The sequence below is a fragment of the Ostrea edulis genome, chromosome 7 (assembly GCF_947568905.1).
Source record: "Ostrea edulis chromosome 7, xbOstEdul1.1, whole genome shotgun sequence".
NCBI lineage: Eukaryota > Metazoa > Mollusca > Bivalvia > Ostreida > Ostreidae > Ostrea > Ostrea edulis.
The window spans coordinates 30845979-30858161 of record NC_079170.1 but is presented as its reverse complement, the minus strand read 5'-3'; the positions used below and the strand labels follow the sequence as shown (position 1 = coordinate 30858161).

At 34.2% G+C, this 12183-nt stretch overlaps 2 protein-coding genes across 2 annotated transcripts in view; both read right to left on the bottom strand.

The window, feature by feature from the left end:
• The window catches only part of LOC125654656 (GTPase IMAP family member 7-like), a 662712-nt gene that overhangs the window by 158684 nt on the left and 491845 nt on the right, over positions 1 to 12183 (bottom strand). The gene's annotated exons all lie outside the window — the stretch shown is intronic.
• Positions 9001 to 12076, bottom strand: LOC130048008 (GTPase IMAP family member 7-like). The gene has a single exon (XM_056144006.1). It carries the CDS (start codon positions 10345 to 10347, stop codon positions 9541 to 9543), a length of 807 nt encoding a protein of 268 aa, XP_055999981.1. The 5' UTR covers positions 10348 to 12076; the 3' UTR covers positions 9001 to 9540.

Sequence of the window (12183 nt, the reverse complement as noted above, 5' to 3'; positions counted from 1 at the left end):
GATAAATCCTTAGTGAAAATCAGTTTCCACAGCCTAATCGCCAAAATTCACCCGAAAAGATATCTTATTTTGTATGATTAATATAAATACAATTCGTTTCCCTCGTTTCAAGGCTCTGACCTTGAGTTCCTTAATTTAGCCATAACGAGAATTCCCAAAATTGCGATTATTGTTTAACCTTCAATACTTCCTAATTATGTTAGTACATCATAAGAAATCATTACAATTATAAATTTCTCTCTCTCTCTCTCTCTCTCTCTCTCTCTCTCTCTCTCTCTCTCTCTCTCTCTCTCTCTTTCATATTCTAGTCTCGACATTGTGGCTTTTATTCTCTTTTTTTAAAAATAAGGAGGGGTGGGGGGCTGATAATAAGAAAAAAATGTATTGACCGTGAAGACTAGTATATCATTAATATATCATCTTCAGACCTCTAAACTATGGTAAAACATTATTGTAATTTAACATATGTTCGGATTCGTATAGCTCTTTATGTTGCGATATCAGAATTTCTAGAATACGGCTTTAATTGGTCTGACCTCGAAAAATATATTAGCTTGAAATACAATACCGTATCTCTTTCCTTAGACTGCTCTCCCTTTCACCTCTTGGAGTGTTGATTTTAATGCTAGATCTGTGTCTTTTGATTGACATCGTTTGTTGTTTAATCGTGTTCTTCTGGTAATCATATTATTTTTCGTTGTCAGCGTTGTTTACCATATCCGAATTATCAATGGTACGGACTACCAAATATAGCTTTGAACTTAATCACTCCATATCATTATCTTCCCAACATTTTATTCCTTAATCACATTGTTTTTGGAAGTTTCCCTCTAAATTTATCTGATTTTTGTAATTTTATGGTACAAACTCTACACCATCGTCAGTAAACACGCTTTACAACGAAACGACCATTTTTATCACTCAGAACAACAGTGTAATATTCTGATAACTATGTTAACATGTGTCGAAAATTGTACAAACCACACATTGCTATGCTCAAACTAAACCTGAAAACTGCTCATTGACATTTTCACATGCTAAATTTGCAGACATCGCATGATATTGACAGTGTTAGAGACAGTGACAGCCGACAATCCTTACACCAGACCGGAAGTCCCGAGACAAATAGGAAGTTAGTGTTTCAATTTAAAAAGAAACAAACAGCGAAGAGTGTTTTGACTTGGATGCCATACAGATATCCTGTCCGGAACATCAACACCAGTACAAAGTAATTTGTCTGAAATTGATGAAGCAAATGAATCATTATTGGTTTTGCCTATCTTTTCTTCTTTTGTATGTTTTTGTCAGTGTTTTACAATTGATCCACGGATGTTTCAAAATATATTTACATGTCTTCCGCAGAATTATATTTTCCAATATAGTTCATTCAGGTTTTATTTAGATGACAAAAGTAAATGTATTTTTAAAAAAGTAATACGTTACTTGTATGAAAGGTGAAGATAACGAGCAGTGATCAATCTCATAACTCCTATAAGCAATACAAAATAGATAGTTGGGCAAACACGGACCCCTGGACACACCAGAAGTGGGATCATGTGCCTAGGAGTAAGCATCCCCTGTCGACCGGTCACACCCGCCCTGAGCCCTATATCCTGACCAGGTAAACGGATTTCTTTTGTATGTCAACCAAAAAGACATTGACATACTATAAACAAATCTACATATTTGTTGAATGAATTCAAATCATCATTGACTTTGAAATGAAAAACAGAATAAAATTCAGACGAGCCTTTCATTTCTTCAAATGACGAAATATTTTGAGAGCTTTTGTAAACTTTGTAAGTTTAACTATCTACACTTGTTTTTCTATTTCAAAGTAACATATTTTCTCTGAAACACATAATTGATAATTTGGCCCAATTTTGCTGATTTCTCTACCGTTCCAGCAACATTGTCGCCATTTCTTCGTCCGTCTTCGTTTTCGTCTGTTGTTGAAGACTTTTCCACTTCTCGATTGTTCCTCCAATGTAAATTCTACTTGCTGCCAGTTCCTGGTTATACTCCTTCTTCCTTCTTTTTCTCTCTGATGTCGTTAGAGTGGCCACTCTCCCTACTCTTTCCACGTTTTCTTTTCTCTGTCTTCGTCTTCCGCCATTTTTGCTTTGTTTATCGCGCAGTATGCTAATAAGACGGTCACGTGGTCAGCACTCGGCTTTTTTCGGAAAGACAAGAGTTTCAAAAAGACAGACTGTCTATTGAAAATATTTTCATTTATATCTTTAAAACCGTAGTGTTTTAAATAAATGTTTAATAGAGTCTTGTTTTTTTTAATTCATAGAATACCGTAGTAATAATATTTAAAAAAAATAATAGTATGAAAATTGGAGCATATGCATCTTTAATATATGGGTATTTGCAGAAATTAACGGCAAAATAAAAACTATAGTTTATGAAAGCAGGAAAACTTTAGCTTTATTATCGAGAACTTTATTTATGTAGTAATATGCCATTGTCACAAGCACATTAAATTTTAATTCTCAACTGATTTGATACGTGAGAACATGCTCTACGGATGTTCACTCTTGTGTGTTGTCAAAGGGAATTTATAACAGACTCATTTAAAATCAGCATTTCCTAAATTCTGTGGTTGTTATAATCTTATTAGGAAATAAAACCTGTTATTAAATGGATGCTGTCTGATGTGTTTCATACAAATTGTTAGTATGTTCTATACATGTATATCAATCTTTAGATTACGGATTGTGACGTTTATTTGATCCCTATAGAGGGCTTACAGCAGGTGTGACCGGTCAACAGGTGATTCTTATCCATCACCCCTCACTGGTATCCACCCTGCTCTAATTTTTGTATTCTCTTTATTGATTTTGTGTTATTACTCACTGATTCCATCTCTGGTATGTCCCGGGATACGTACGTACTCTACTCTTAATCTTGTATTCTTTGAATGATTTATGAGATTCATACGATTCGTTATCTTGACTGTGGTCTTCATATATGGACGTCGTTTCATGTATTAACAGTACCCATTTTCATTACTATATTGATTCCATATATTCCAGTCAACTTGAAATAAAAGACACTGCAAATCCTTCTACATTTGTTTCATAATAGTATATTCTATTGAACATAGATGTTAACTACAAACTTACAACTTAACTTTATGACAAACGGGATAATTTAGTTTTTTCCATCATCAAAATCCCATATTCATGTTGCAATATTCAATTATCAAATGCCTTTGATGAGGATGTATCTCAACTGAGTTGATACGCAATAGGATGTTCTACGCATGAGCAGTTTTTAGATTGAGGCAAGCTATTGAGAAATAAGTTGACGTTACAGGGGTTTCAGATGTCTCGTTTAAAATCAGCACTTGACGATGCTACTACCATTTCCCAATTGTTGACACGTGGGTAAATGTATATTCATCTTTAAATTTGAAAGGTCTACACAACTGTTATAGAATATGCAGAAAGTGTAATTTCAAAGACACCGAATTTTATGTAGGCCCACGCAAGAGCGTAGACTTTCAGTCCACGGGACACCGTGTTTTGATCTGTACTGTATGTTATGATCGGTGATATTCTCTCTGCGTGTTGGAAGTTAATACTGTGAAATATCGCTGTTGACATTATATTGTATTTCTAGTGATACATTGGTCGTTTTTCAATTTACATACTCAATAGACCGACGGTAGAAAAGTAAATGTTACAGAAATTATGCGTGTAAATTCATTCGATTAGATATACCCCAGTGAATTCGAAATTTGAAATATCACATAATCTTTCATTCTGCTTAGTATTTGGATATTTACAGAAAATAGTCGTTAACAACAAACTAACAACTCTATTTCAAGAAAAACAGGATAATTTTAGCTTCACTATCATCATCTCCCTACATTTATATAGGGGCATTCCATTGTCACAAGTACATGATATATTGTTTCTTAACTGAGTTGATAAATCAGAATATGTACTGAGTATGTTCAATATTTGAATCGTGACAAAATGCTGACAAAAATGTGCTCACAGCAGGTGTGACCGGTCAACAGGGGATTCCTGGTCTTCCACTTTGGATTCTAGGAGGTCCACGTTTGCACTGATCTCATTTTGTATTGTCCATGGGATCTTTGTTATTGATCATTGTCTGCTATCTTCACTTTCTTCATCTTGCGCTTGTTCTGTACGAACATATTAAATACAAATACAAACACAAAAACGAGTGACATGTATTGTTTATTTCCCACTGAAATATAAATCAACAACTACAATAACAATGGATATCTAAGAATGATTCCATCAATTATCCAAGGGGGATACCTATACAATGTATGAATGAATATTACATGAACATTTTTGATAAATAAAGAACAAGGGACGTTATTGGCCAAAATTGGCCGCGCTTCAAAAACCGATCATATTTTGCAGGTAGAAAGCTGAAAATTTTCTCGTTTCATTCATATATAACATGTACCATTTACTTGTTGCTGATATTGAGAAAATAATGTTAAAATATTGCATTGTTAACTCTGACGCTATCTTCCGACGGTCGCTTTTTCGGAACGACGTCATCGACCTTATAGGATTTAGTCCCCTGATTCTTCTAGAATATTTTTCTAAAAGTTACAATTTTAACTTTTTATATAAAAATACTCATTGAGATCAAAGACAATTGAAAACTGGCATGCTATGGAAAATACATAATTCATTTACATGTAACTTTATCGTGGTCATAGACATTTTGCGGAAGACTCTTGTGTTAATTAGTGAGGAAAATAAATGCGTGTATTTGTCAAAAATTGTCGATTGAGTCGGATAAATTACATGTACTTGTTATGCCATGTACACCAAGGACTATATAACAGGTCTGCTTACATGTGTATGCAATATACATGTTACAGTACATACGAATAAAATATGCTGTGAGTATTTACAAAATACATGAAAATTGAATAAAGTGTGGTAAATGTACATATACTAAACGATACAAATTTATGTTGCATGAATGGGATATTATTTTCTTGGGTACAGTAAAACACGTCAAGTAATATGCATGTAACTTCAGATGGTATATTTCATATAGCAAATGCATTTAAAAACCTCACAAAAATGCGTCCAATGTATTTAAAAGCCTCACAAAAATGTGTCCGTGTTTATATCTTTACATTCCCCTAAATGATCAACAAAGTAGTTCCAACTATCTCTCCCCATATAGTGTTCATCTTTGATAAATGAAAATACATCAGTCAGTGGGCATGTCATTGCATGCACCGACATTCAGTCCAAATCTAGAACGGACTCTGGGAAGTTGTTAGAGTACATGCATAGACAATGTGGTATATGTAACTGCTTTTCCCAGGCACTTATTTTCATATGCGAATAAGGATATATTGAGTGACCCCCCCATATTCTTGATAGTAGTATTGAATGAGAAAAAAATAGGCTTAAAATTAGTAATTGAACCCATGTAGCGAAGGAAAACCCTCCACCCCCGACAATTTAAGAATTCGAAGATCAGGCAGAAAGGTTTTTTTCATTTGCTAATTAACTACCAACTTATCCTTCGACCCCCCCCTCCTCCCCCCCCCCCCCCCCCCCCCCCCGATAAATGATGCTACGCGTCTATTTCCAAGAGACAGTATATGTAACTACAGCAGACCTTTCATAAAAATGAATTTAATAAATATCATGCATGTATTTTCGTTTTTCAATGTGCGGGCCAGGCCTATCCAGAACACATTGACATGAGAGAGAGAGAGAGAGAGAGAGAGAGAGAGAGAGAGAGAGAGAGAGAGTAGTGTCTACATCACCTTACGGTTATACTCCAGTATTCCTAATCATGGAGGGGGCGTACGTCAATACTAATATACACTTTTAGTAACAATCATCACAACACATATATTATATATTTTATAAGATTGATAAAAGTTGAAGTGTAATTAGGCTGGTCAAGTTGTTCCCATAGCAATATTGACTTTGTGTATCGAAAACAGCCGATTTCGCATTCATTCTTTTTTAAAATTCCTATTGTTTGCAGCCAACAACCGACACCATATTGATAATGAAAGAAGAATATTAATGGATAATTAAACAAAATATAAATCTTGTTGTTGCATGCAAAAGTATTAGTTTTTGCTAAAGTTTATTCATAATTTATTTCAAATCAACAGATTCCGCTAAACAGCTCATCTTTAGTGTATATTCATGACGTCATAATAAAATATTACGTCATTTTCATGTAAGTGGGATTAGAAGAACATCCTAGTTGTGTAAATAAAAAGAATAATTAAGCATAGTATGAAAGTTGAAAAAATGAAGAAAAAAAATCTCGGCGGTATATAGCCAATAACGTCCCTTGTCCTTTGATTTGTAATTAAAATACGAGGTTTAAACAAAAACAATTGACTAAAACGTGCAACAAAGGTGTGGTGAATACATTTTTCATCCAACTTTGCGGATAATTTTCTGATCATCTAAACAAATATTAGAGTCCGGACGTATCAGCTTATTCCCCTGATTGATCTTAAAACTCCGTGAATAATGCTTTATGGATATGAAGTTTTTGTAAATCATATATTAAGTTATAATGTCACAAATGTCATTATAACGTTTCGAATAATGTCGTGACTTTCTTGTAATGCGTAAAGTTTTTGCATGTATCAATAAAACATTCCACTAATAAAATTGTTGTACCATTGTCAATACTAGCATATATATTATTCAACTATACTGGAACAGTTAATATACAAAGTATTTTGGAAAGACAAAGTATTAGTTACAAAATATAAACATTCAAAGAAGAAGAAAATGATTATCGATAAAAATGATAATATACAAAAAAAAAAAAAAAAAAGAAAAAAAAAAAAATCGAATTAACAGAAAATAAGATGCAAAAACAACACATCGAATGATTACAAATCATTTAATATACTGAAATAAATACTTTGTATGAGCAAAACAGGGCTAGACAAATCCCACATGTGGAAGCCGAAATATATCAGACTAAGATCTAAGACACATCCGTACATAAAGGCGAAAATTATAGATAATTGATCCTATTTTCTAGAAGTGAATACTTATTACATGTCATATATTTATCTTATGATTGAGGATTTAGTCACAAAAACGAATACACCTTATTCAATCATTTAAAACCAGGATTTGAAATGTTTACAACATGTTGATTAAATACACGCTACCTTTTAAAACCGCACTTTAAAAGATGCGCGGGTATGTTAAGGCAGTTCATATTCCATTTATGCACGATAGGTGAAGATAACGAACAGTGATTTATCTCATAACTTCTATAAGCAATACAAAATAGATAGTTGGGTAAACACGGACCTCTGGATATACCAGATGTGGTACAGGGTGTCTAGGAGGAGGAAACATCCCATGTCGACCGGTCACACCCGCCGTAAGCCCTATATCTTGAACAGGTAAACGGAGCTATCTGTAGTCAAATCAGTGTGCCAATAACGGCATATATATATATATATATATATATATATATATAATATATATATATATATATATATATATATATATATATATATATATATATTCATATGAAGCAGAATTTATTCAAAAACTTCTACGTGAGAAGAAAAAATCTCTCGCTGTGACCTTCAATTCGACTTTTAGATATATCGATGACGTTTTGTTTATTAACAATGATAGCTTTCATTCATATGTCGATTTGATATATCCCTGTGAGCTGGAAATAAAGGACACCACAGAGTCGTCCACTTCTGCTTCATACTTAGATATTTTATTGAAAGTAGACATTAACGGCAAACTAACAACTCAACTGTATGACAAACGGGATGATTTCAGCTTCTCCATCGTCAACTTCCCACATTTATGTAGCAATATTCCATTATCACCTGCATATGGTGTTTATATATCTCAACTGATTCGATATGCAAGAGCTTTTTCTGGGTATAGTCAGTTTTTAAATCGAGGTAAGCTACTGACAAAAAAGTTGATGGTACAGGGATTTCAACAGTCTCGATTGAAGTCAGCATTTCGCAAATTCTATGGTCGTTATAACGATCTAGTTCGTTAATACAACCTCGCATTGGGTCATATGCTGTCTGACGTGTTTCATACCGATTGTTAAGCCGTTCTTGGCACACTGATTTTGACTGAGGATAACTCCATTTACCTGATCAGGATATGGGGCTCACGGCGGGTGTGACCGGTCAACAGGGGATGCTTACTCCTCCTAGGCACCTGATGCCACCTCTGGTGTATCCAGGGGTCCGTGTTTGCCCGACTGTCTGTTTTGTATTGCTTGTAGGAGTTATGAGATTGATCACTGTTCGTTATCTTCATCTTGCATATATATATATATATATATATATATACTCCTCCTAGCCACCTTATCCCACCTCTGGTATATTTAAAGAACGACCTGAACGGCCTAACTATTTGCATAGTACACTCCAAATAACATTCGACCCAGTGACCGCTTATATTTACTTAGATCATGATAACCACCATAGAATTGGCGAAATGTTTACATCAAACGATACTCGAGAAAATCTTGTACTTTAACAAATTTGTCAGTGGTTTGCCTCGATTAAAAAAATGAACATACGCAGAACATGCCTTCGCATAGAGAATCATTTGAGAGACATAGACACATTATGTACATGTAGGTGGTAAAGTGACATTGCTATATAAATATGGGAATTTGACAACTCAAAAGCTGATATCATAAATACGAATGGTAGAATAAATGTTTCAGTATTTATTGTTTGTTCAAACCCCTTAGTGTAAGTTAAACTACAGGGCAAGAAGATGCAATATACAGAAACGCATGGTCAAATATGTCATAAGTTAATTATATTGTTAATCAATATATTTTCCTCGTACGCAATACAGTTGACATATTTCATAGATAGATAAGTAAAACTGATTTTCAAACTTTTGAATAGCGATCAAAGATTAATAAATGGAATAGACAAGTAAAAAAAGGCGTCCCCATATTGCCAACAAGAACAAAATGTCAAATTGGAATATCATGAACTAAACCGTTAATGGAAAAGGCTTGTTAGACAGTGACAGTTACATGACATGCACTGAAAGTAAACTAGAACACTAGGTAAATGATATACATGTATCATTAAAGCATAACATGTACAATTGGGTAAGAAAACACAAACATATGAATGCGTTAATGAGTGCCCTCAAAAGATATTTTAAAATATCTTGTTTATTAACTAACAAGAAATGGATTGTCAATTACATTCACAATTGTATTCATAAATGTTGTGGTAGGGACCACCCTAAAATACGCCATGGTTTAGCGCTACATTTATTATATGAGTGTTTTGTGTTCACGTATAGTAAAACTTCTCTCTTCTTTGATGTATCTAGGAACAATATCTCATTGTGTTGTTTGTCAGAATATTTTTAGCAAACGAAAAAATGACGAATTACATTTAAACACTGTGTTTCTTTACTATGACGTTAGTGTCCATTTAAAACAACACTAAAAATCTAACTATATGATTTTTTATCCCAACTAGATGGTGGTACAGAGCGTATAGTTTCATATTTTTTTCTTTTGATCCATTTTCTTGTATTCCAATTTCCTTTGTAATGTTTTGTACTGCTGCTGCAGCAATTTTGATTCTTTCTCATTTTGCTGATCCTTTATCTGCAACGATTCAAGTTGTCTACGTGTCATCTGACGCCTTTTCTCTAGCTCCGCAAACTCGGCTTTATGCTTTTCATCTAATATATTTTCGAGTGTTTTCAATTCTTTTTCTTTTTCTTCTGTGGCCCTTTTCAATTCCTCCTCTTTCCTTTCCGTAGTAAGTTTTCCAGCTTCACGGTACATTTTATTTGTATAACACATGCCCTCATTGTTCTCTACATTTTTCAATATCATCGATAGTAATTCCACAACTTGTGCGTAATTTTCGTCCCCGTTAAGTCTATTGTTGAATGCGATGACTCTGCCAGCGCACCTTTGAATAATCAATTTTAGTTTAGAAGGAACGGTTTCAATATATTGTTGTATGGTTTGTCCTTCCTCGTCAAGATAATCTTTTCGAGTGAAAAGGACAATGAAATACTTGAAGATGTCATCACCAAAATGTTTGACAAAATGCAAAATGGATTTGTCCTCTTCCTCCGTGTATCTTGAAATGCTTAGTACCAAAATAAAAGCGTGAGGACCGGGCGATGTGATATCTATGCAATTTGCAATTTCCTCCTGAATTTTTTCATTTGATTGCCTAGTGTCAAAAATGCCAGGCGTATCAACAATTTGAATTCGTTTAGTGAATCGAAGTGCGTGTTGTCTGGAACATTTACTTGTGACGGATGACCCTGAGATAGATGATTCAAACATTTGTTCCCCTAAAATGGAGTTTCCTGTTGCACTTTTTCCGCTCCCAGTTTTACCAATTAACACTATTCTAATTTCTTCATTTATGTGACGTCCATATCGTCCTCTGCAAATACCCTTGACTGAGAAAAAAAGGCAGAATATGCTTTAAGAGCATGTCTATGAAAAAAAAACCGTGCAAAAATGAAAAAGAATATTACTCATGACACACCAGGAAATAGGGATCTTCTATACATAATCAAAAGAGTATTGTCACTAGCATGTAAAACTTATACGGTACCAATTTTGATGCACCAGATGCGCATTTCCACAAATAATGTCTCTTCAGTGATGCTCAACCGAAATCTTTGAAATCCGAAATAACTATGAAGTTTTGGATCTAAATATAGCCAAAAACAGCGTGCCAAACAAGTGGAGCCAAATTTGTCCAAGGATAAGAGCTATGCATGAGGGAGATAATCCTTAATTTTGAAATGAATTCCTAAATTTTATAACAGCAATTAAATATACATCCGTATTTTCAAGCTAGTAACGAAGTACTTAGCTACTGGGCTGTAGAGACCCTCGGGGGTCATATATAGCGAAAGTATTACCTGTTGGTCATCACATATACAGGAAATCCCCAATTCATTTTAACCCACTGCCATTTGATAATTTTGATTGAAAATTATCACTTTTATGGATTCCCAATATCCAAACGAAACCCAGTGAATGGGCATATCGATATTTTCTATTGAGAGCATATATTTAGAACTATCTATAAAAACAGTAGTCTTTGTTTGCACGATTGTAGATATTTGTGGAATCCCGTAAAAGGTTTACCAAAGTTCACTGAACACTTTTCATTCCTATAAAACATTCAACGGTGTGTCTGATAGAACGCATATAATATAGTTTTGATTGGTTTACTTGGTTAAACATTATAATTTTCACAATGTCATGATGGGAATTTTAGGAATTTGCAGAAATAAACAAGAACTGCACCTTTGAAATTGTAATAAAACTTGTTGAAGGCGAACTCGTTTGGTAAATGAAGGTTGCAAAAACATTTTTACACTGGAGGGAAATAGCATGGATGTTATCAAATGTCTATGATTTTGGTACAAACTGCGACTTAAATACGATTTAGTGTTTCAAAGTTTGAATTCAATATTTTACCACGTCATATATAATACGAACTGCACAGGTATAGCTCTGCCGGTTAGTCATCTTATACTGTGCAGAGCAGGCATAAATTTCACAACTACTTTGAAATTGGAGTAGAAATAATGCAAGGAACATCAAAATGTACAGTGTTTTTATTGGAAAAGAAGTCAGCGATCGTGTGTTCACCTGTTTAAAGCCAGACTTAAACATCTAACCCGTTTTGAGTTGAGTTGAGGGCTATGACTGCGTCTGCTAGTCTGATAGGGGAAGGTATGTTTATTGAAAATTATTCCCACATTTAAAAAGATATATTGGGTGCCCCACACCTTTTTTAAACAGTAATACTGAATGTTTAAGAATGTACAATGTAAGCCCAAAGGTATAAATTGAACCGATGTACTGAATGGATCCATCCTCCCTAACTTTAAGAAATCAAAGGTTAGGGGGATTCATTAGGTTGTGTAAGGTGCCTACCTCAACTGATTTAGGATTTTGAAGAATGTTTAAACAATTGTGAAGTCACCCCCTCCACCCCCACTTTGAAATAACAACGTTATATGTGCCTGCACCAAACCTTTAAAAATGTTTAGGCTCTAAATAACTTGACTTCAGCACACCTTTTAACTTGTTTCACTAGCACCAGGGTCGCATTGTCGATATCTTAGTAATCCATACGTATTCATGCAGATGATA

Excerpts from the sequence above, each read along its gene's own strand:
- LOC130048008 (XM_056144006.1), bottom strand. The coding sequence starts at position 10,347 with ATGTTTGAATCATCTATCTCAGGGTCATCCGTCACAAGTAAATGTTCC.